This window comes from Sturnira hondurensis, unplaced genomic scaffold (assembly GCF_014824575.4).
Source record: "Sturnira hondurensis isolate 20B ecotype Veracruz unplaced genomic scaffold, ASM1482457v3 Scaffold0001120, whole genome shotgun sequence".
NCBI lineage: Eukaryota > Metazoa > Chordata > Mammalia > Chiroptera > Phyllostomidae > Sturnira > Sturnira hondurensis.
In genome coordinates, this window is record NW_028073751.1 from 3,319,160 (window position 1) to 3,343,345 (window position 24,186).

General features: G+C 43.9%; 2 protein-coding genes across 11 annotated transcripts in view; one reads left to right on the forward strand and one right to left on the reverse strand.

Moving 5' to 3' along the window:
• ANKHD1 (ankyrin repeat and KH domain containing 1) overlaps positions 1-19,151 on the forward strand; it is a 119,683-nt gene extending 100,532 nt beyond the window's left edge. For 5 of the 10 annotated variants that reach the window (XM_037061880.1, XM_037061877.1, XM_037061890.1 and 2 more), the window contains 9 exons: positions 1,523-1,672; positions 1,828-3,440; positions 6,623-6,799; positions 7,958-8,209; positions 8,766-8,941; positions 9,609-9,773; positions 12,852-12,961; positions 18,501-18,668; positions 18,814-19,151. In XM_037061880.1, coding sequence (XP_036917775.1) covers positions 1,523-1,672; positions 1,828-3,440; positions 6,623-6,799; positions 7,958-8,209; positions 8,766-8,941; positions 9,609-9,773; positions 12,852-12,961; positions 18,501-18,668; positions 18,814-18,817 — 2,815 coding nt within the window. In that variant the 3' untranslated portion in view covers positions 18,818-19,151. Of the gene's footprint in view, positions 1-1,522; positions 1,673-1,827; positions 3,441-6,622; positions 6,800-7,957; positions 8,210-8,765; positions 8,942-9,608; positions 9,774-10,043; positions 10,512-12,851; positions 12,962-18,500; positions 18,669-18,813 lie in introns of those variants that run through there. The other 5 variants (XM_037061905.1, XM_037061948.1, XM_037061886.1 and 2 more) reach the window with 4 other exon arrangements.
• Positions 19,152-19,912: 761 nt separating this feature from the next.
• On the reverse strand, positions 19,913-23,664 carry SRA1 (steroid receptor RNA activator 1). The gene is made up of 5 exons (XM_037061990.1): positions 23,435-23,664; positions 23,170-23,295; positions 21,551-21,756; positions 20,520-20,628; positions 19,913-20,375 (listed from the first exon to the last, which is right to left on the reverse strand). The coding sequence occupies exons 1-5, from the start codon at positions 23,457-23,459 to the stop codon at positions 20,164-20,166; spliced, it is 678 nt and encodes a 225-aa protein (XP_036917885.1). The 5' UTR covers positions 23,460-23,664; the 3' UTR covers positions 19,913-20,163.
• Between the last annotated feature and the right edge of the window lie 522 nt (positions 23,665-24,186).

The following is a 24,186-nucleotide window of genomic DNA, read 5'->3' on the forward strand; positions in this document are numbered from 1 at the left end:
CTAGCTTTCAGAATATCTAAATATATTTCCAACTTGTCTGCATTAAGATAATACACTTTGATTGTGAAATGTACTTTAGGGGCTGCCATTGGGTATTCTTCAAGTTTAAAGGTTTCTCCCTCAAAGGGGGAAACTTAGGGCCCACAAATGAGCACATGAAAATAATGGGTGTTGTTCGCATCTGGTTGTGGCAGTGAACACTACGTTTCTTTGATAAGCCAACACAGCATCAGCTTCTAGTCTTCTCTCTGGCTCCACTCACCTCACACACAAGTGGAGGTGAGTGAAACCTGTGAGTTTCATTTTATGTAGTTCAAATCTAATACTTTATTGCTAAGTATAAGTCGTGATATTGATAAGCTAGCCTCTGTTATTCAGTATGAAGTATAACAATATGGTCTGCATTTTAAAAGATTTTATTTATTTATTATAGAGAAAGACGGGAAGGGAGAGAGAAAGAGAGGGAGAGAAACATCAATGTGTGGTTGCCTCTCACATGGCCCCCACTGGGGACCTGGCCTGCAACCCAGGCATGTGCCCTGACTGGGAATTGAACTGGTGACCCTTTGTTTTGCAGCCCGCACTAATCCACTGAACTACACCAGCCAGGGCTCAATATGGTATGCATTTTAATTTAGAAAGAGTCAATATGTATGGTCACTGCAGTTTAGTTGACATATGATATTTTGGTCAAATTTGAATGCTTAGATCATAAGAGATTAAAATGTAACTTTTGTTATTTTCTGGATGGTGTCGCTCAGTGGATTGAGTGCTGGCCTATGAACTAAAAGGTCGTAGGTTCAATTCCCTGTCAGGGCACACATCTTGGTTATGGGCTAGGTCCCTGGTAGTATACAAGAGGCAACCTACTGATGTTTCTCTCCCTCTCACCCTTCTTTCCCATCTTTCTAAAAAATAAATAAAAATTTAAAAAACAACTTTATTGAGATGTAATTGACATACCATAAACTGGATACATTAAAGTGTACAGTTTATTAAGTTCCCACCCAAGAACTGTGGCTACAATCAAGATCATAAGCAAACCCGTCACTATAAATGCTCTCTAATGTTCCTTTGTAGTCCCTTCCTTCTGCCTTCTTCCCAGTGCCCCTCACCCCAACCTACCTGTCACTTTAAACTGTTTGCATTTTCTAGAATTTTATATACATAGAATCATATAGCATGTTACTCTTTTATTCTGGCTTCTTTCAGTCAGCATAAGTCTTTAGAGATTAGGAATGATCTTTGATTTTAAGATGTCTCTGAAAATAAATAAAATCTTTAAAAAAATTTAAAGATACAATTTTCCTTTTAATGGCAGTGTAATTTTTACCTTTACTAAATTAAATATGATGAGGTCAGTTTTTAAGGTAAAAAAAATCTTAACAATTTTCTCTTAAGATTTAAGAAATACTATTCTGTAGATGTCTATGAACATATACTGAGACATCTTTTTTGTAAATAAATTTACTATTCAGAGACGTTTGATTTCATAAGCTCATGTGTGGTCTTCATTTCCTAGGTCAAAGAAACTGTCTGTTCCAGCCTCAGTGGTTTCCAGGATAATGGGAAGAGGAGGGTGCAATATCACCGCAATACAAGATGTTACTGGTGCCCATATTGATGTGGATAAACAAAAAGATAAGAATGGCGAGAGAATGATCACTATAAGGTAATTGTAGAAAATGTCTGTTGGCTAATTCTGTGTGGAAATTAAATTTCATTAAAAGCCTATTTTTGATAGGTATGGTAGAATCAAGAATTTTCTCTCATGGTAAAGATCACCTGGATTTTTGTTTTTGATATTGTTTTTGGGTTTCTCCCCAGGGGTGGTACAGAATCAACAAGATACGCAGTTCAACTTATCAATGCACTTATTCAAGATCCTGCTAAGGAACTGGAAGACTTGATTCCTAAAAATCATATCAGAACACCTACCAGCACCAAGTCCGTCCACACAAACTTCTCGTCTGGAGTAGGCTCCACAGCAGCTTCCAGTAAAAATGCATTTCCCTTGGGTGCTCCAACTCTTGTAACTTCACAAGCCACAACATTGTCTACGTTCCAGCCCACTAATAAACTTAATAAGAACGTTCCAACCAATGTACGTTCTTCTTTCCCAGTTTCCCTACCCTTAGCTTATCCCCACCCTCATTTTGCCCTGCTGGCTGCTCAGACTATGCAACAGATTCGGCATCCTCGCTTACCCATGGCCCAGTTTGGCGGGTCCTTTTCACCCTCTCCTAACACTTGGGGACCATTCCCAGTGAGACCTGTGAATCCTGGCAACACAAATAGCTCTCCAAAGCATAATTCCACAGGCCGGCTACCTAACCAGAATGGAACTGTTTTACCCTCTGAGTCCGCTGGACTAGCTACTGCCAGTTGTCCCATCACTGTCTCTTCGGTCGTTGCTGCCAGTCAGCAACTGTGCGTGACTAACACCCGGACTCCTTCCTCAGTCAGAAAGCAGTTGTTTGCCTGTGTGCCTAAGACAAGTCCTCCAGCAACAGGGATTTCTTCTGTGACAAGCACTTGTAGTTCCTTGCCTTCAGTCTCCTCTGCCCCTGTCGCTAGTGGGCAAGTTCCCACCACATTTCTACCCGCAAGTACTCCTCAAGCACAGCTTTCTTCACAAAAGATGGAGTCTTTCTCTACCTTGCCACCCCCCAAAGAGAAAGTGTCCACACAGGACCAACCCATGGCAAACTTGTGTACCCCATCTTCAACTGCAAACAGCTGCAATAGCTCTGCCAGTAACACCCCAGGAGCTCCAGAAACTCACACAGCCAGTAGTCCCACTCCTCCCTCCAACAACACACAGGAGGAGGCCCAGCCATCCAGTGTGTCTGATTTAAATTCCGTGTCAACGCCTTTTGCATCTAATTCAGAATCTACTCCACTGACTTTGGCATCACCAAGATTGGTTGCTGCTGATAATCAGGATACCAATAATTTACCTCAATTAGCTATACCAGCACCTCGAGTTTCTCATCGAATGCAGCCCAGAAGTTCTTTTTACTCAGTGGTACCAAATGCAACTATACACCAGGATCCCCAGTCTATTTTTGTTACAAATCCAGTTCCCTTAACACCACCTCAAGGCCCACCAGCTGCAGTGCAGCTTTCTTCTGCCGTGAACATTATGAATGGTTCTCAGATGCACATTAACCCAGCAAATAAATCGTTGCCACCGACATTTGGCCCAGCCACACTGTTCAATCACTTCAGTAGTCTTTTTGATAGCAGTCAGGTGCCAGCGAACCAGGGTTGGGGAGATGGCCCGCTGTCCTCACGAGTTGCTGCAGATGCCTCTTTCACTGTTCAGTCAGCGTTCCTGAATAACTCTGTACTTGGACACTTGGAAAACGTGCACCCTGACAACTCTAAGGCACCTGGCTTCAGACCACCTTCCCAGAGAGTTTCTACTAGTCCAGTTGGTAAGTTATTATAACTATCGCTGCAGCTAAGTTTGGGGCTCTAACAGCATAATCTGTTATTCCAAGATAATAATAAAATGTTTATTTTGTGCATAATATTGCATAATCTTAAATGAGAGTGTTTCATAAAGAGTAAAGACCCTTTAACAATTGCTGATGGACTAGGCAAGACAGTAGCTGTAAGTAAGTCACTCACATGTAATGAGCTGCTTTATGTTCTCTATATGATCTCTGTCCTTGTAGCAATGACCTTGTGTCAGTCCATTTTCTTACAGTTGGTATAAGATGAAATTAAAACAAGACATGCAGGTCTTGGGCCAGATGCTTCAAGGACTCCAAATTTACGGACTTAAAATCACAGTCATGGCTTACTTTTCTCAGATTTAAAAGGTTTGAGTTACAAACACAAAGGTGAAGAAGATTATCAGTACGTAATCTTCATTCTTTGTTTTCAGTCTTGGGTGCTCTGACCAAATATTAAATGATGTTGTTTAATAGTATTCTCGTTATTTATATTAGATGGAGCTGGTTGAAGACATCCAGTCTTCTTTGAGCTGTTTATTTGAAAAAGATCAGCTTGGATGCAACTATTTTTCCTCAAAATCAGAAATTAGCTGCTGAAGCATTGTAAGAAAAATATAGAAAGATATGAGGCCAGCGTTGGCTTGGAGATATTTGGAAAATCAGAATCTATTCTCTAGAATCCAAGAGCCAAATTTTGCTCAAATATGTATTATTCTGAAAAACAAATTAGAATCTGGCAAACCTAGAATGGGGGTAAAAATTGATGCCACTTAACATTTTTCTTAGGGTTGGAAAATTGTTCCCATATACCATCCTTCCTTTTTTGCTAATTATAAATTGATCTGTGTTGTTTAAAATGTATGAGTTTAGTCCTGGCTGGTGTGGCTGAGTGGATCGAATGCCAGCCTGTGAACCCTCTAGGGTTGCTGGTTCGATTCCCAGTCTAGGGCACTTAGTTGCAGGCCAGGTTCCCAGTAGGGGGCACACTACACATTGATGTTTCTCTCCCTCTTTCCCTTCCCCTATCTAAAAGTAAATAAATAAAGTCTTTTAAAAATAATAATAATAAAATTTATGAGTTTATGCTTATAATAGAGCCTTAGCTTTCATCTCTGATAGGCTTCCATTTACTTGTCTTTTCAGGAAAACATAACTCTTGTGTCATCTTTCAAATAGAAATATAAGCTTACAAGAGACCATCTATGGTCCAAAATATTCTCTAAGATTTTTTTCGTCTTTTTTTTATAACTAGGTCTCTATTTTAACTTTTCAATTTGGGGAAACTCACAGAGGTTTTCAAAGGCCCAAGAATAAAAGAGGCGAGCATTGTCAGTGCTCACACTGTGCTAGAAGGCATTAATTCTTGCCTTAGCTGGCACTAAAATGTAAATTCAGAGTACTTAACCAGAGCTGGACCTCGGAGCTCTCACTTCCAGTGTTTAAGCCCTTTGCGGTTCACATACTACATTCCAGAAAATGTACAGATTATGTATGTCTGGAAAAAAGAAAAAAAATCAAGGAAATCGTCTGTCTGGTTTGGGGACTGGAATTATTCATGTCCATAACATCAAAATAATGTATTGCTGATTCAAAATAATAATAAAAAACAAGCGTTCATTCTTGACCTTTCTTCTGGGGTCCAGATTTGGTTAAGTTTGGCCTCCTTTCTTAGCTGCCTGTCTGTTCTCTTTTGTTGGTGCTCTTCTCTCATGGATAGTATTTAGCCATGCCCCGCCCCCTCCCCCTAGTTTACAGAGAAGAAATAATAATACTTAAGATGAGAAAGGATATGAAAAATCAAAACCTTTAAACACTGCTTGTGGAGATGTAAAATGGTACAGCCACTTTGGGAAAAGGTTGACAATTCCTCAAAAATGTTAACAGTTACTATAGGTTCTAGTAATTCTGCTCCTAGGTATACCTAAGAGAAAACATGTGCCTGCATGAAAACATGAATGTTAGTAACAGCATTGTTCATAGCAGCCAAAAAGTGGAAACAACCCATTGTTTCTTGACTGATGAATGGAAAAACAAAATGTGGCCTATCTATATAATGAGATACTATTTTTTATTATATATAACAGATGAAATTATGTATTAATATAGAATATATTATAATTTCTACATAATATAAAGGAAGTACTGATTTGTGTTACAACATGGATGAACTTTGAAAACAGTATGCCAAGTGAAAGAAGCCAGTCATAAAAGGCCATATATTGTATGGTTCCAAATATAGGAAATTGACGGGATAGGCAGGCAAATCTGTAGAGACAGAAGGTTTGTTAGTGTTTGCTTACAGGTGGGGACGTGGAGTAAAGGACAGTGGAGACTGACAGGTAACGCACACAAAGTTTCTTTTAGGATAGACAGAAATGTTCTAAAATTGATTGTGATGGTTGCACAACCCTGTGAATACACTAAAAGCCTTTGAATTATATACTGTAAACACATGAATAAGACCTGCTTGAAAGTTCTGACAAGTTTTTGTTGATATTAACTACTTTTTCCTGCAATGAGCACCTATAGCCCTTTTCCAGACCCCGTTCCCTTTCCCAAGTATCTTTTTCAGAGAAAGCAATGGAATTTGAGAAGACTGCTAAGTTTAAACTTATGCAAACTATATAAAAAACTTTGTTAGAGTTTGTGTCTGTCGATGTATTTTTTAGATGGCATAGTGAAATTATCTTTAGTTTAATAGCATGCTCTTCCTCCATGTTAGGCAGGAAACATTCGTAGGCTTTGTTATTCATCTTCCATAGAAAATGGCTATAGTAGTATAGGTGCACATCTGCACTTTGAGATCTTCCACAAAAGAGGAAAGCAGAAGTTATTGATGGATATCACTTAGTCACAACATGCTCTCATTTCATGTCCTCTCCAGTGAAAGCTTTGAAATTTGTCTAGAACATACTCCTGGTGGCTACCATTTATAAACATTGGGCTCCCTTTTTATGTATCTAGTGCTATTTGGTGATACCCTTCTGTACTGTAAGAAAAAATGGGCTTGGACTGTACAGCCCATAAGTGGATTCTTTTTGCCGTGATCTACAAAATTAACTATATGTTTTTTTCTTTAAAAAGAAACAAAATGAACCTTGGACTTTCCATTTTGAAGCCTTGGCTAATTTGGATGTCTCGGACCTGTTTTATTTCAGGGTTACCATCCATTGACCCATCAGGCAGCTCCCCATCTTCCTCCTCCGCTCCTCTGACAAGTTTTTCCGGCATACCAGGAACACGTGTTTTCCTGCAGGCGCCAGCTCCCGTTGGTACTCCTAGTTTCAACAGACAACATTTTTCTCCCCATCCTTGGACAAGCGCCTCAAACTCATGTAGGGATCCTGGAGGAACTCTTTCCTAAGAGTGTTGAATAAGTTGTTAAACTCTTTGTGTTTCAGGGAACACTATTTAACTTCAGTATTCTAAATGGTATGCAGGTACTCAAGGTTTATATTGCAGTCATGTCAAAAATGGCCAGTCATTTGTAGGGTAGAAATCTTGAGAAGGGTCAAGCTCTTCTTCCAAGCCCAAAATGTTTATTTTACATTGGGACTTAGATCAGAAAAGGGGTAGTACAGATAGTTTTTTTAAATATTTTTATTTATTTTTAGAGAGAGGGGATGGGAAGGAGAAAGAGAGGGAGTGAAACATCAATGTGTGGTTGCTTCTCATGTGTCCCCTACTGGGGACCTGGCCTGCAACCCAGGCATGTGCCCTGACTGGGAATTGAACCAGCAACCCTTTGCTTCACAGGCCCGTGTTCATTCCACTGAGCTACACCAGCCAGGGCCAGATAGTTTTATGAAAGGACCATTCGGGGGCAGTATTATGAAATAATTTCTTAAGTCTGAAAAGTTCAATATATGTATCTGGTCAGTTTGGTATGATTCTTGATTTATTTATTTTTTACATTTTTGGCAATTATGTGATTGCCATTTGTAAGTAATAGTATTCTTCTGCTCTGACTTATTTATTTCAATATTTTGAAACAGATGAAGTTATAACAGTACTTAAACAGGACCTGATTTTTCTGAATGAGCATCACGAGGTAGTCAGTGAGGACTGCCCCTTTTGATAAGGAAAACTACCCATGTTACCTGACAGCCCTGTAAGAAACAAAGCCGTGAATTGAATCCTATAATGCTTTGCTAACATTTAACCTGTCTTCCTTATGAGAAAGAATAAGGGGCTCTAGAAAGGGAAAAAAAAAGAAAATAGCTGCTAAGTATAGACATAGAGGGTTATCAGCTGTTTTCCAGACAATATGCTAGGTACTATGCAAACATTGCTTATTATACATCCTGTAGGCAGAAGTAGTGTAGGGTAATGTTCATAGAACTTACATATTCTCATTTGAATGATCTTAAAATTTTTTAAAAATTTTCTTTACAGAACCTATGTTGTGGAATAGATCTTTCCAACAAGGTTTCTCATATTCTTATCATTAGTTTTATATGTAATAAAACAATAGAGAAATATTTTGCCACCAGGTGACTCTCCTATTCCATCTGTTTCTTCGGGATCATCTTCACCTCTTTCAGCCACTTCTGCCCCACCAACATTGGGCCAAGCCAAAGGAGGCAATGCCAGTCAGGATCGAAAGATACCTCCCCCCATTGGAACGGAGAGACTAGCCCGGATTCGGCAAGGAGGGTCTGTCGCACAAGCCCCCGTGGGGACCAGTTTCGTCGCTCCTGTTGGACACAGTGGAATCTGGTCATTTGGTGTCAATGCCATGTCAGGTACTATTACCTTGCCCTGTGTCTAGAAGGATTTCTCCAGTAAGTTGTGGGATTTTGCCATTAAAAATTAGTTCCTTAAAAATAAAACAAAACAAAGAAACTTATATCCTATACTTAACAATCAGTAGTAGTAGTGTTTATACTTTTGAAGAATTCAGTCTAGTCTCAGAGTCTGGAATATTATATATTATATAACTATATAATATTTATTATAATACACGATATACATAATAATAAATATAGAGTTAATTAGAAGTAAAAGATTCAAAGCATATTTCCTTTCTCTCTTATGTGTAAAACTGGGACAGTCATTTGAGTTCTTTCAGAAAGCACCTAATCTTTTGAAGGACAAGGTCAAATGTTCGGGGTACTCAGAAGACTTTACCCTGTTTTCCAGGAACTTGTTTTTGTAGCTTGTGGAGATTGTCATGAACATGCCCTGAGTTCTTCAGAGGAATGATTTTGATAACATTTAGTATGAAAAAGATCAAGTGCTAATGTTTTGTTATTTTATCCAAAGTAGATATCAAACCCTGTTCTCAATTTTTCTTTCCAGAAGGCTTATCAGGTTGGTCACAGTCCGTGATAGGGAACCATCCAATACCTCAACAATTATCAGACCCAAGCACATTCTCTCAGCATCAGCCAATGGAAAGAGATGATTCTGGAATGGTGGCCCCCTCTAACATTTTTCATCAGCCTATGGCAAGCAGTTTTGTGGATTTTTCTAAAGTGAGTTGACAAACATCATTGTAACTTGTTTAACACTTTGCCAGCCAATGTAGTCACATGTTAAAAAATAGTTTGTATTGAAATGATTCTCCCTTTTGGTGCAACTGATTTGTTTCCATGACTTTGCCAGATCTTTTACTCAATTTCAAGAGTGGATTATGTTGTGTCTCAAACTATCCTAAAGATGTCCCCTTAGTCTCAGAAAGCGTGAGAGATTTGGGTTTTGCTGCCACAGCGTTAGGGCAGCCTCTGCCCCTCAAAAAGCTGGCAGCCATCTCCCAGATGCCCTCTTGTCTGCTCTGAGAGCTCCCTGACCGCCTTGAAGTCAGATTATGACTGCAATCAATTGTATAGTTAGTTCCCCTTTTCTTCTTAACACAAGCTTCTTAGTGAAACTAAAATATGGAAAAATTGAGGTACTATATGTGTTCATCAAATACGGGAAATTTCCTAATGATTTGATACTGGATTTAATTGCTTTTTTTCTCTTCTTGTTGAAAAGTGTTGCTGATGCAGACAGCCACTTTTGGTTTCTCACCACTATGCAGTGCTGTACTTACAGGATCCTTTGGAGTTCTTTGAGTGGAGGAAAACTAGAGAAATCTAAGTTGGCATTATAGAATCTTCATTTATAATTACATGAGGTTAAGTCTTTCTACTGTTTTAGGGTCTGCCAATTTCCATGTATGGAGGCGCCATAATACCTTCCCCTCATCAGCTTGCCGACGTCCCAGGAGGCCCTCTGTTTAACGGACTCCACAACCCAGATCCCGCTTGGAACCCCATGATAAAAGTTATTCAGAATTCAACTGAATGCACTGATGCCCAGCAGGTAAAACAGATTTAGTGCTCTTTTATTTTTCAGAAGTTTCATGTCATTCTTTGGGTAGTGCAAGTTCTGAATATCAAAAGTCATGACATCTAATCACCATGTTCTGAATTAAGTTTTTCTGTATCAAGATGCTGCTGCTAAACATTTTATTTCATATATATGTATTCTTCCTAGGCAGAAACAGTGAATTACCATTGCATTTATATATTCATTTTGTAAATGTCTAAAGATTCCTAATTAGAAATTCCAATTTTTCCTCCCCCTTTTCAGATTTGGCCTGGCACGTGGGCACCTCATATTGGAAACATGCATCTCAAATATGTCAACTAAGTTAGAAGGTCTTATTCTTTAGCCTTGTTTGAGAAACCTATGACCTTGGAAGAACCCTGGGGATTTTTTTTTTAATGTGCCTAACTAAGAAATTTTCTCTGAGGCTTTAGCAATGGAAATTTGATTGCCCATTGTATAAGAACAAAGTGATTTCCTATCCATCTGATTATGTTCTGTGATTAGTTTAGCCATTATGAACTTAGTGCTTTGGCTAAACATACTGAATGCTATTTGTATGCAGAAGAGAATTAGATGATTACCTTTTAGGGAGGTAAATACATGTACAGTTGTTTACATACTTAAAAGGAAAAAGTTGAATAAATTTCTTGTCATATAGTGGCTCTACTTAATGTAGCCTGTATTAATGTGAAATATTTACCAGAATATTCAATAAAAAGATGAACAGTGTTTAGAAGTGAGGTGTGATCCTTTCAGTGGTCATGCAGGTACCACCCAGTCCACAGTCTTATTGAACCAAGTTGTTGATACTATATTTGTAACAAGTGTCTCTCATTTTACACTTTAGAGTCCATTCTTAGACTGCCTTGAAAAAGCACTTTTAAGACTCATTATCTACTTCTGTGTTAAACATTCCTTGTTCTCTCTCTCTTCTCTATCATTTTTATAAGGGAGAAAATTTCAAGTCCTGCAGTGTGTCTTATTGGACCTTAGCAGATTGATAGGTTTAGCTCTTTGTGGGTCATGGGTGTTATTAAGAACAATAGGGTTTCAATCAGATGATACTGAACAGACTTGGGAACACCCAAATCATCAACTTCAGGTTCCTTTTGTACTTCCTGAGTTTTTCATCCATAAGTATTTTGGCTTTATGTATTTCAAGTTTTGTTTGGGTTGAGACATGGGAGCAGGTGGGGATGGCTCAAATAACTCTGTTGTATTGTTGAATCAGCTGAGTAATGCTTATAAATAGGTGACTAATTCTGGGCTTAGTTCCATGGCCCCAAGCATGAAACAAGCAAAACGCAGGAACACTGGAATGGATCACTCTGGTCAAACCATAGGCTATGCCAAGAATCTGATGCAATAAAAAAGGAAAAGCTATCCCACTGAAAGGAACAGTCATCAACTTGCTCATATTTTAGCATAGTTTAATTTTCTGGTCCTATGTATTAACAGTCTAAAAAAGAAAACAAGAAAGTATTTGAGGTTGATAGAAAAGCCAAAGTACACGCATACCACGGCAGTGGAGGAGGCACAGACAAAAAATAACAAAACAAATTTTTTAAAAATCAACCCCCCAAAAAAGAAGAAGAATGCACAGAAAAATAGTCATTAGGGGCAGGCCCATACAGGCAGCACTTTTCTGTTCAGACAGCAACAGGAGTTCTTAATTTCTGCCAAGCTCCTAGAGCCACCACCAGATGAGACACCCACGTTTGTTCTGTGTTGGACATACCTGGTTCTTTTGTCTTCCATATCATCTTCTGTATAAGAACTTCTTTAAGTTAATTTCTTATTTTTTTATTTTGAATGGATTTGAAATGTATCACTGGTGTTGAAGCTATTGCGTTTGTAGTGTTTGATAACCACATCCAGTGTTCTCAAGAGACCACCCCCCCTTACCCTGAGGGAGGTAAAAGACCCCCTGGATCACCTCCATGTCCTGCTGCTTCCATTTAGCACTAACCAAAAAAAGCACCTAATACTGTGAATGAAACTACTCTTGATGAAACATACACTAGTGAAAGATGATAATAAGTAAAATATTCAGTGGGACAAAAAGGTGAATTTTGTTCTATCTTTTCTATCTACATTTGAATTATCTGGAAGAGCCCTTACCACCCTGTCTTCTGCACCGTGAGGACAACAGAATGAAAAATTGTATCTCAGCTCAGGAACTAGAACCCATGAGAAGGGAAGGCAATTATGAGAACCCCCTTAGAAGGAGTAGGAGGAAACAGGAGCCATGCAGTTGCTAGACATTCAGACTAATCTCCTCTCTGCCCTCTGACCAGCACGGCCTTCTTTTCTCTCTATTTGGATCCCAGTAGCCTACTCCCCATCCCATTCTGCCTGGTATAATCTCTTCTTCCTCTGTCTTGCCTCTTCCTGGCATTACTTTACTGCTATTTTATCAACCAGAACCTTGGATTAAGCCTAGCTCAGGTAAGAACTTAATTACTTTCCAAATATATAAGGGATTTGGTGGGGGAGGCAGCATGGGTACAGTGGAACAAGGGTCAGGAGCCTAAACTGTTTTCATTTCTGCCACTTGAAGCTATATGACCTTGAGCAAGTGACTTCTTATTTCTGGGCTTCACTTTCCTCATCTGAAAATGAAATTGAACGTTAGTATACTCAAGAGTCTCTTAGTTCTAACACAGATAGATTCTCTTCTTTTTCTTGTGAATGAGAACATATGATATGAGAATACTGGAAGCCAATAGTGTTTACATTGCTGAGGTTTGAGAGCCCCTGCCATTGGTTCTCACATGGAATAAAATCCTGCTCTTGTGAAGTCCAGCATTGATTTTGAGATTTTAGTGGAGGAAGAAGAAAACCTTGTAACATCAATAGTGAGCCCTGAAGTCATTAAGAAACATCCTGCTGAGGCATAGCTCCAACCCAAGAGTAACACTGCTTTCAAGGAATAAAACTGTATCATCAAGAACCCACTTATTTAAGTAGTGTTCGGTGTAAAAATATTTCACTATCAATAAAATTATTGATGTTTTAAGACCCTTTAAACCTGTTGTGGCTACAGTGTGCTGACTTGCCCTTTTATAGGCCAGTCTGCTTCCTTCACTCCCTGCCCTCAAAGGGGAAATCCCACCACTTCAGCTAACCAGAGCGAAGAAGAGAGTCGGACAGCCAATGGTGGCCTCTCCTAACCAGAGGTAAGACGTCTCAGGACTTGGAACTACAGTTTCTATCTGTTCTTGCAGATTCTGGTCAAACCCAACTCCAGACCCCAAAATTAGTGCATGAGGAGACCATCCTCTGTTTGAGGTAGCTGGTAGAGGAGAGAGGCTGGTCATACAGTTTCAAGCCAAACAGAGAGCATTTAGTTTACATGGCTGTGTCTCACTGTTTAAGTGAGACCTTTGGACCACATTGTAATCTCAGGGAAGTGGCAAACAAGCCAGTACGAAAACAGCTTCTGAACACCTTGTTCTCTAACTAGCCCCAGGTGTCTTCGTCTACCAACAAGTGAGGCTGGTTGTGACATCTTCCAGTGAACCCTGCCCTGGGGTGAAGGACTCTGATAATGCTGCATTTTCTCTTTATTCTCAAAGATTTGTCACCATTTATCAACAGACAGGTTCTTTTACCCTCACACTCTTCTGTTAGGAAATGGGTGAGAGAAGGGTGGTTTTATTTATTTATTTCCTTAGATTTTATTTATTTATCTTTAGAGGGGAAAGGAAGGAGAGAGGGAGAGAAACATCAGTGTATGATTGTCTCTTGTGCGTCCCCTGACGGGAACTGGCCTGCAACCCAGGCATGTGCCCTGACTGGGAATCGAACTGGGATCCTTTGGTTCGGAGGCCCACTCAATCCACTGAGCCACACCAGCCAGGGTGAGAAGGGTGGTTTTGAATACCTACAACTTAAGTGTATTAAGACCACCAACAAAAAAGGGCAGGGGCCTGAGATTCAAGATCAATTTGGAAAACAAGATCATGAATCTAATGGTCAGATTGCAGACCTATTTTGTGATTACTTTTCAACTCCTGTTTTATCTTGAAGGTATTTGTGTGAGTCCAAAGTACAGTCATCCCTTGGTATACAAATGGGAAAATGGTTCCAGGACACCCTGCAGAAGCCAAAATTTGAGACACTCAAATCCCTTCTATAAAATGGCACAGAATAATGCATACAGTCAGCCCCATGGATTCAAACCCTGGGGATATGGAGGGCTGACTGTACGAGGTCTGTCCAGAAAATATCCAGCCAAGTAGTATGAAAAATAGAAACTTTTATTAAAGAAGATACAAGAACATTGTACACAGGACAATGACACCTCAGTCCCCTTCAAAGTAGGCACCTTGGGACCTCATACAGTTCTCCCAATTGCCATCAGCTGCCCCATCATATTTTCCTGAATCTCACTGGTGATCTGAAATCTCTTCTTTTTTATTTTTATTTTAAATATTTTTTAAGTTTATTTATCTTTAGAGGGGAAGGGAAGGACAGAGGGAGAGAAATGTCAATGTATGGTTGCCTCTTGTGTGTCCCCTGCTGGGAACTGGCCTGCAACTCAGGCATGTGCCCTGACTGGGAATCGAACCGAAACTGTCTGGTTCGGAGGCCCACACTCAATCCACTGAGCTACACCAGCCAGGGTGAAATCTCTTCTTCAAAGGTGATTTTAGTTTTGGGAAAAACCAGAAGTTGCAGAGTGTCAAATGTAGGCTGTAGGTGGCTGAGTCACCTGGGTGATTTGATGTTTCACAAAAAAATTGTGCATGAGATGTGATACATGAGCAGGTGTGTTGTCCTGATGAAGCTGCCAATCACTAGTTGCCCATAGTTACAGCCTTCTGAATCATCCAGATAGTTTCCTCAGACAAATGTTCAGGCTTAGTGTACAAAATTTGATGCAAATTCATTGCTCTACTGTCTCAGTCATTTTGAATGAGACAGCCACACAGTGTACAAATGCTCACTCAACCGCATCTACTGCCCCCACTGACTGGTACAGTGAAGTTGTCTTTGTTCACACATGCGTATTCTAGTCCACTCTCCTTGGCTGCCAGGTTACATCAATTTTACGCAAACCATGGTCTTTAAATTAACATTGGCTGGACTTTTTTCTGACAGATCTCATATATTAAAGAAAACAGTATTTAAGTGGGCCCACACAGTTCAAATCCATGTTGTTAAGGATCAACTGTAATATACCTGGTAGCACTGTAATGTCTCTGGTAGCAGAGACCTCATATACTCTTATGGATTAAGGCAGGTCTCCGGAACTGAGGCATGCAGATAGCATTTTTTTTTAGAGGGGCAGTAGGAAATAATTTTTTTTAAATTTCCTCGTTTTGTTTTGTTTTAAAGCTCCTATTCTGTAGTGGGTAGTTAGTGTTGATCGTCTGATTTAAAATCTTGGTCCTTCATCCAGGTTGCATGGATGATGATCTGGCTTTCTTTCTCTAAAGCCAACGACCTAGTCTTTAGTTCCCCAGCCCCTGTAGCACACAGCATCTCAAAAAAGTGTTTCTACCAGCAGACTTATAGTAGTAGAGCCTGCTGCTGTAACAGAAGGGAGACCTCATTTCCACAGTGATCCTTCTTGGAAACCGTTGACACTTCTCCTAATCTACTCTGACTGATCTCCCTCAGTCTGTTTGGTGAATCCCCTTCCTTCACTACCCTGTAAGTGCTGATGTGCCCAGGTCTCTTCTTTCACTGTGTCTTCTCAACAAATGATATCTTATCCCTTGCTCTTGGATCTCACTTCACTGAGATATACATCACTAGCCCAAAGTTCTCTGAACTTCAGACCAGTATATCTAGCTCCTTACTCTGCTCCATCTGAGCATTCCACACAGGTCCTGTAACCCCAATATGGGATAAGCCCCTCCCTTTGTTTCCCCTATTACATTAGGTGGTATTACCAGCTACCATGACTCTCAAGTTGGGAGACTGAGAGAATCATCTCCCTCTCCCTCACCCCACCCTAGTCTGTCACCGTATACTTCATCCTCTGTGTATCTGGATTCCCTCCACTTCTCCCCGTGCTCAACAGTCACTGCCCTTTTGGCTGCCCCATTTCACTAGGCTCTAGTCCTCGCTTTCAGTCGCACTGCCCTGCATCCCATCCCCCTCCCCTCACCATACCACTTACTCACCTGCTTAAAAGCTGAGTTGTCATGGGTGGCTCCTTACAATCTGCTCCTAAGCCTTACCCTCCAGCAATGTTAGGACACTTTATTTAGGTATCCACCACTTTGTTAAGAGACTCAAAATCCTTTTTAGAACATAAAACATACAGATCCTTTCTCCCTGTGTGATTCTAAGGACCTGCTGACCTGAGGGCCTGTATCACCCAGGATCTTATTAAAAACCCAGAATTTCTGGTCCCACCACAGACCTGTATCAGAATCCTCATTTTAACAAGACCTCCAGGTTATTTATGTGCATATTAAAGTTTGAGAAGCCCTGACTTATAAAAGCATTTATTATTACTATTTGTATTACTATTATGATCATTATTAATAAATGAAATCAGAGCTAAGGGAAAATCTGATAAAGCCAGAGCCCAAGTAATATCGATGCATGCATGAAGTCAGGTGGTCTGTACTTTATTTGGAGGGTCGGGGGCAGAGGAATGCTGATTTTGAGAAAGCCAGAGGACAGCCGGAGGAAGAGACCTTCAGTGTATATAGGTACTAGACTTCCTCTCCCACCGCTTCCCCTGCCTCTTTTCATATCACTGCATGCATCAGAAATCTAAGGCAGGACTCTCTGAGCTTCATTTCCAGAGGGTGAAAGACCAAGCCCTTTCACCAGCCACCCCCCACCCCCCTTAGTTTCCCAAGGTTAGGTTATCCATGACTGAGAGACTAAAGAGCAGACCTCTTTTATCCCCCAACCTTTATTCATCCTTCAGTCAGTGCAGGTGTTGCTCCCTCCAGAAAACCCACCCTCCATCCCTGACCTTTCCCTGCTGTGCACCAGGCCTTCAAGGCAATGGCTTGATTAACGGGAGGCAGTATATGGCTGTGCTGAAAGGCAGAGGCTCTGGAATCAGATACACTCAGGTCTGAACCCCAGCTTCCCAGAACTCCTAGAAGATACGTGACTTTGAACCAGTAATTTAATCTCTCTGGGTTTTAGCTTCCTCACCTGTAAAATGTGGCAAACATACTGTCTTCAACTGCTGAAAAGAATGGGTGAATTAATACATGGCAGTAACTTGTGCTGGACCTCACTTGTCCCCAGCACCCACCCAGCTGTAAACAGGGAGTAGTAACTAGCTGATCGTCAGCGGTATTCAGAGGTCGGCTGGTCAATGTGCCAAGAGGAACCCCAGGCCTTTGAGACCTGGGTGGTACTGAGACCTGGTACTCCAAACTTTTGCCAAGCCCTGCCTCGCTCCCTCGCGGGAAGGCGGGACTGTCGGATGGAGTGACGGGCAGGTGGCCCGCCCCGGGCATGACGTTGTCCTGGTGGTGTTGCTGCGGTTGCACGTGGTCCTCTGAGTCCGCTTCAGACTCTGCTGCGCTCCGTGTCCCTCGCCTTCCTGCTCATCTGGTTCGCTATGTCCACATCCACGAGCTGCCCGATTCCCGGGGGTAGAGACCGGCTACCCGACTGCTACAGCACCACGCCGGGGGGCACGCTATACGCCACTACCCCGGGAGGTCAGCGGGCCGGGCTCGGGTCCACGGGCAGTGGGCGGGCCAGCGCGATCAAGCTGGGGTCCACGGGCAGAAGGCAGGCCGCGCGTGTGCTCAGTCACAGGCTGGGGTGGGGAGCTACGGCCCTTTAACTCGTCTGGGGGCCCCTCTGCTGGTTGTAGCTTGGGGGAGAGCGGGTGGAGCCCAAGTGTAGTTTCCGCGCGACTCTGGGCCAATCCTCACTGGCCTGAGTTCGGGGCGTCTTGCTTACCCACCTCTCCCGAGTTTGCCGAGTTTGCCGACTGGGAGGCAGAAGCTGCAACTGAGCTTATCTTCAGCAGGGATCACCAAGGTCTGGCAAAGTTGCTAGAGCCGGTTAGGCAGTTGGAGGCATGGGCTTCGGGTATCTGTGGCTGGCTGGCTGGCTGGCTGGTGGCTGTTTGATTAGGCAAGCAGCCTGGGATCATGAGCTGCTGGGCTTCCGACCCAGGGGTGCCTGCCATGTGAAGGCTTAGGGGAGGGTTGAGAACAAGAGCAAGGCCCTCTGAGGACAGAATTCTGTGCCAAGTTCCTTTAAGTTGGGCTAGGCCTGATAGAACTTGGGAGAGGTCAGGATAAGAACAGCATGTCCCTGTTTCAGAGAGAACACAGCTCCTCCCTCCAGGATATCAGGGTCCAGGTGGCCACAGTGGCGAGGTGCCTTCACATCTGTTTGGTTTCCTGATCCAACTAAGGCCGGAGGCCTAGGCCCCACCCTGTGAACCAAGGCAATGAAATCAGAGTCCGGGGAGAGCAGCCTGAAGTACCTGGGCTCCCAGTTTGATGCTCGTCCTAGAGTCAGGACCTGAAACTCCCCTAAACCAAAAGCTGCTGCCTGGGCCAGCTGGGATGTCCCAGTTGCCTAACAGCATCTTGGTTAGGCCTGGAAGTGCTGTGAAGTCCAGTCAGCTGAGATCCTGGCTGCGCTGCAGAGCAGCAGCCCTGTAACACGGGGAAGTGTGACCTATAGGTCCTTAAAGGGCCTTTCCTGGGCCCCAGGCAGCTGTGCACCCAAGCTCCTGCCTCTTACACAGCCCCTACTCCTTGACAGGCACCAGGATCATCTACGAACGAAAGTTCCTGCTGGAGTGCAAGAACTCACCCATTGCCCGGACACCCCCCTGCTGCCTCCCTCAGATTCCCGGAGTCACAACTCCAACAGCCCCACCCTCCAAGCTGGTGGAGGTGAAGGAGAAGGAGACAGAGGAAGAGATACCCGGTAAGGAAAGCAGGACCTGACCCCAAAACTAAGAAATACCCTTGAGTCCAAATGTGCTGGTTAACCACAGCTGTGTTTCTGCACTGACACTGAGCCTGCAGACCGTCAGCCCAACAACCAGTCTTCCTGCCTTCTCTCTCTCCAGATGACGCCCAATTTGAAATGGACATCTAATCCAGTGCAGATGACCCGTGTATGGAGTTAAAGGAATCCCTCATGCCGCTGCTGCCACCACCTCTTCTTAGAATATCCGAAGGCCAGCTGGCCTCATCTGATCCGGAAGGGAGTGACTTGGTTCTGGGCCTCCCTTAGTTCTGAAGCAGCTGGACCAAGGATGGGGGGGGCACCTTGCCAAGCCCTTAGCTCTACTTGCTCTCTGGTCTGTGGGCACTCCTCTCAACCCCAGCCCTCCTCACCCAGGGGCTGAGGCAGGGACTCGGGGATGGAGTATATCACTGACTGCTCAGTAAACATTCAAAGAAATGCCTTGGCTCCAGTGTTCTCAATGCTGAGGGCCCCAGCAGACCTGGTTAGGATCGGAGGGGCCAGGGCCCTTCCCAGCTCAGATTGGGTCTGCTCCCAGTAGCAAGAGCCTGTGGCAGGCTATGTGGGCAAGTTACACAAGGTGCCAGACTGTAAACAGCACTAGCCTTTCCCTGCCAAGGGCCGTTCCAGACTTTCCAGGAAGCAGCCTTCCTGGACTTGGCCTCTCCAGTGACCCCTCCCTGTCTTTTCCAAAGTAGGAAAAGAGAGGCGCTGCCTAACCCCTTAGCCTTCTGTGGTCTCTGCCCATGCCTTTTCTGCCTCCCACGTAGATGTACCAATCCTTATTCCGACACTGAAAGCCTGTACTGGCCCTTCTCACAGGCCCCTTCAGCCTGACTCTGTTGCTTCAAAGGGTCAGAAGAAACCTTAGGGCCCACATTTGTTCAGCTATGTTCTAATACCTGGTTCTGAACTCCATAGCACTTGCACACCTCAAGGGTGATTCAGTGCAGACAAGGCAGACTCTTTTCCTGAGGGAAAATGTTCCCTGTGCTATTTGAGCCTTTGTTCTCGTGCTGAAGTGAAAGCATACAAAGATAGCGTTACTCAACCCAGCAAGGGGTGTGCACTTAGCTCTAATTTGGGGGAAAGTGGCAGGCAGTAATCTGGTCATTCCCAGTAAGGCCATTCACGATGCATGGAGGAAGAACAGAGTTTGTAAGGTGCGCACACAGAAGGAGAGTCAAGGACACCACAAGTGACCAGTATGGCATGGGACGGGTTTATCTCCTACCCAGGACCCACCATTGAGATGTTTTTATTGAAATGTATATGTTAGTGTTAATAAGTAACCTTCCTGAGGCCCAGGTGAGACCCCTTCCCCTACAGGTGCGTCAGCCAAATATCCCCATGGGGCAGTCAGTCTCCTAGGCGCTAAGAGGAAGTCGAGTGAGACAAGGCCTCCCATGCCAAGGCACAGGAGATGGTGTGCGTTGAGTCCGGCACAGGATTATGGGTCCCGTTGGACACCTGGTGTGGTCTGGTTCTCCTCGGTTGTGGCTGTAGATTTCTCTTCACTAGCCATCTCCTCTGAAGACAGACTCCTCTTTTCTGCAATTAACCTTTTAACTCCCACCATCCACTGACTGACTTCGGTCACATGGTCAACCATAAGAGAGCGGTGGATGTCATCTGCGGCGTCCCACCGGTGGTTTGAAAGCTCTGGGGAGAGAGAGAGACTGAGCGACTGAGCATGCAGTCTGGGACAAAAGACAGCTCCTACTCCTCCCTTCCCACCACCTATCCCAGCTTAGCCAACAACCAAAGGATAAGAGACTTAGGCTATACCCAGGGACCCGCCCATACCCTGCACCAGCAGAGCCATCCTCTTCTTTACAGGTGTTGACAGCTTCCCTCCAACCCACTGTTCCTGCAGCAGAGCCAGGCGTCGGCTGATATCATCACACACCTGCTTCTGAGAGACAGAAACCTCTCCAAGTCAGTGCTGCCAGCCAGCAGGGGCAGGGGAAACCTAGCACATAGGCGCACCTGCTTTCTCTGGCCCAGGAACTGAATGCCTAATCTTAGCATTCTGGTTCTTTACCCAAAGGATAGAAGCCCCCTGAGAATCTGATGAAACCTATGGATCTCCTTCCAAGAAAAAAGCTTTGTATGGCTAGAGTTTTTAAATTTCCTGTTTCTCAGGCCCTCAGAAATTCATTTTATAGTGCTACTTTACAAATACAAAAACTAAAGACAAGAGAAGTGAAAATTACTATGCTGCTTTCCTTTAAAACTCCTCAGATCTGTTGCCTCCAGAGAACTTAAAACACTATAGATAGGAAAAAAAGGCTTCACCCTGGCTGGTGTGGCTCAGCAGATTGAGTGCCGGCCTGCACCCAAAAGGTCTCCAGTTCGATTCCTAGTCAGGGTGTATGCCTGGGTTGTGTAGGCCAGGTCCCCACTTGTGGGCGTGCAAGAGACAACTGACAGGCGTATCTCTTGCACACCAAGGTTCCTCTCCCTTTCTCCCTTCCCCTCTAAAAGTAAATAAAATCTTTTTAAAAAGAAAATGAGGGTTTTCTTTCCTCCCTGAGCACAAAACCAGCAGGGTCTGCTCTGAATGGCCTAGAGTCCTAGAGGTATGAAAATCAGGCTGTCCATCACCAAAGGGATTTGAATTGAACTCTTGATCCTACAGTAAGTCCCTTGAAGCCTCCTGAAACCCTGTGTTCATTTTTTCTGGGAAGTCCTTAGCAGATCCCAAAGGGGTCCATAACTCAGAAAAGGTTAGGAGCCACAGTGCACAGAATAAGACTGTCTACCTTTGAGGGCCACACCTGCAGCTGGCTGTCCATAGGAACCCTCCCCTGCCCCACAGGAGGGGCAGGGCTTACCTTTGTGTGCCCGTGGCAGTCATCCAATGCCTGTTCCAAAGGTCTCAGCACATCTTCCAGCAGAGTCTCACACGCAGCGAAGGGCAAATCTGTGGGCTCCACAGTGGGGGCAGGACAAGTCACCATAGCTGGGGGCCTGGAAGACTTACTTGAAGGAGGTGGAAGCCCCATTGGGGGGGCCCCAGGAGAAGTCTCTGAAGTAGGGACTAAAAGGTAAAGCAGGATCAGACAACAGCTGCTGAAGTAGGTAAGCTCAACTCTACTCCATCCCTTCTGAGAAGGGCTGCTCTAAGACAATGCTCACTCAAAAATGTATGTATGTTTATGAAGTCCTTACTGTGTGCCAGACAACATGCAAAATACCAGATAGGAGTAGACAGACAAGGTTTCTGACCTCAGAGCTTAAATTCTAGAGGAAAGGGGGAAGAAAATCACCAAATTATGTTGCATGCTACAAAAAAATACAAAAAAATAAAATGGATTGATTAATAAAGAGGAACAGAGGGACCTATCTAGAAGACCATTTAATTTTATCCCAGTACAGTGACTACGTAATATTTGGCAAGTTAATTTTAACCTGAGCTTGGGTTACAGTAAAATGGACATATTACTGTAATAGCATTTATTTTACAGAGTTGAAATGATGCCTAAGAATGCAGGTACAGCCCTGACCAGTGTGGCTTGATTGGATGTCATCCCGAAAAGCGAAGGGTCACTGGTTGATTCTCAGTCAGGATATATGCTTGGGTTGCAGGTTCGGTCCCTGGTCGGGACGCATACAAGAGGCAACCAACCAATGTTTCTCACATTGAGGTTTCTCTCCCTCTTTCATCCTCCCTTCCCCTCTCTCTAAATATAAATAAATCATTTTTTTAAAAGAACAGAATATAAATACAGCTGCTCAATTTTAGTGTGTAGCAAAAAGTGCTCACAGAGTTAAGAACTGATGGATGAGATAGCTGCAGCCATTACAAGCCGAAGGATACGAATACCAGGTAGATGTCAGGACAGCGCCCAGGAGGCTGGAAGAGTCAACACATTAATTCTCACTCTCACATCACAGTTTTCTTCCTTTGCATATCCCTTACCACTATTTCATTTGTGTGTCTCCAAAGCTCCACAGTGTGGATTCCACGAAAACAGAAACCTTTTTGTCGTTTTCATTGCTGTTCTAGTTCCCTCACACAGTGCCTGGCACATAGAGGGTGCTCAGTGGATGACAATGAATGAATGAATGACATGTTAAGTCTGAGATGCTTATTATATAGCCAAGTGAAGATGTAGAACAGACAAGTGGATATACCACTATGGAGTTCTGGGAAGAGATCCAGGTTGGAAATGACATTTGAAAATAATTTGAGAGTGAAAGCTACATTAAAACCACAGATTTGTATGAGATCACCTTGGATGAAAGCATAGAAAGATTCTTTTGAAACCAACGTATTATTTATTGATCTGGGTATCAGAGAAGAGGCTCAGAAAAGGGCCTGCCCTATGGCCCTTTCTGGGGCTTCAGCCTCTCACGGAATCTTCAGAGAAGCAAAAAGTCCCCTTGAGACAAGCTTATCCCTGGCACTGCCCATTCTCGGCCGGTCTCTGCACCCAGAGCCCCCACGCACCTCTGGGGGATCCATCCTGGGGAGCGGCGACTCGCTTGGTTAGCGGACTGCGCTTGGGTCCCCCGGCCTGCGTCTGCAGCCCGTAGGAGAACTGTGGCGGGTCATTCCAACCGCGCTCCTTGTTACCTGAGGAAGGGAGGCCAAGTGTGAAGCGGGCCCGGGGAAGCCGGAGGGTCCGCACCCCACGCTGTCACCGCCCCCGCCCCCCCTCCCCGCACCTGGGCAGAGAGGAGGGCCCGGGAACCCTGCCCACTGCCTCGCTCACCAGGCTTAACGTACAGCTCCGCCATCTCCACTTCCGCAGAGCAAGCGGGCGACGCGTCACTTCCGGGGCGGCCGCACGTCCCTGCTGCCGTTGGCACCGCCCCCGCCCCCCGCCCCGTGGTTGCGTGGCACCGTCCGGAGGCGACTGTCGTTGAGTAACGCCGGGAGCCGCTGCGGGAACCCTGTACCCACTGTCTTAAGGGGTGGGCCCTGATCACAAGGCACCAAACAGGGCTCGGCTGTCTTCCAGGAGGCGGCGCTCTAGGAGCCCTAGTACCTCAATCTCTCCAAGCCTGACAATTGCTCTTAGGAGCAAGTTTAAACCGCCAGGAGCTCCCGGCCGACTCATGCTCCTCTGTGACCTAACCAGGCAGATTTCTGAAATCTCACCCTTGACCACTCCTCTACATGTATACCCTCTAGGGTTTATTATTAGTACAAAATTCAGCACTAAGATGTCAACTCATCAGAAGCCTAGTACTGCTCTGGGCCAAGATGTCTCATCTGAGCCCCCACGACCCTCTGAGATTTCCTAGTTTTACTACACACTGTCTTTTATCTTGTTTAACTCTTGTTCCTTTCTCTGACAGTCTCAGAAAGTGGAAACCCTATTTTATTACATCCCTAATGCCTGGCATAAGAGAAGACCTTAGAAAATATATTTGTTGAATGAATGACGTCCGATTTCCATCACACCCAAGTCCTCATGTGACTACAGGCAGTCACCAACACCAAGCACAGACACAGACACTC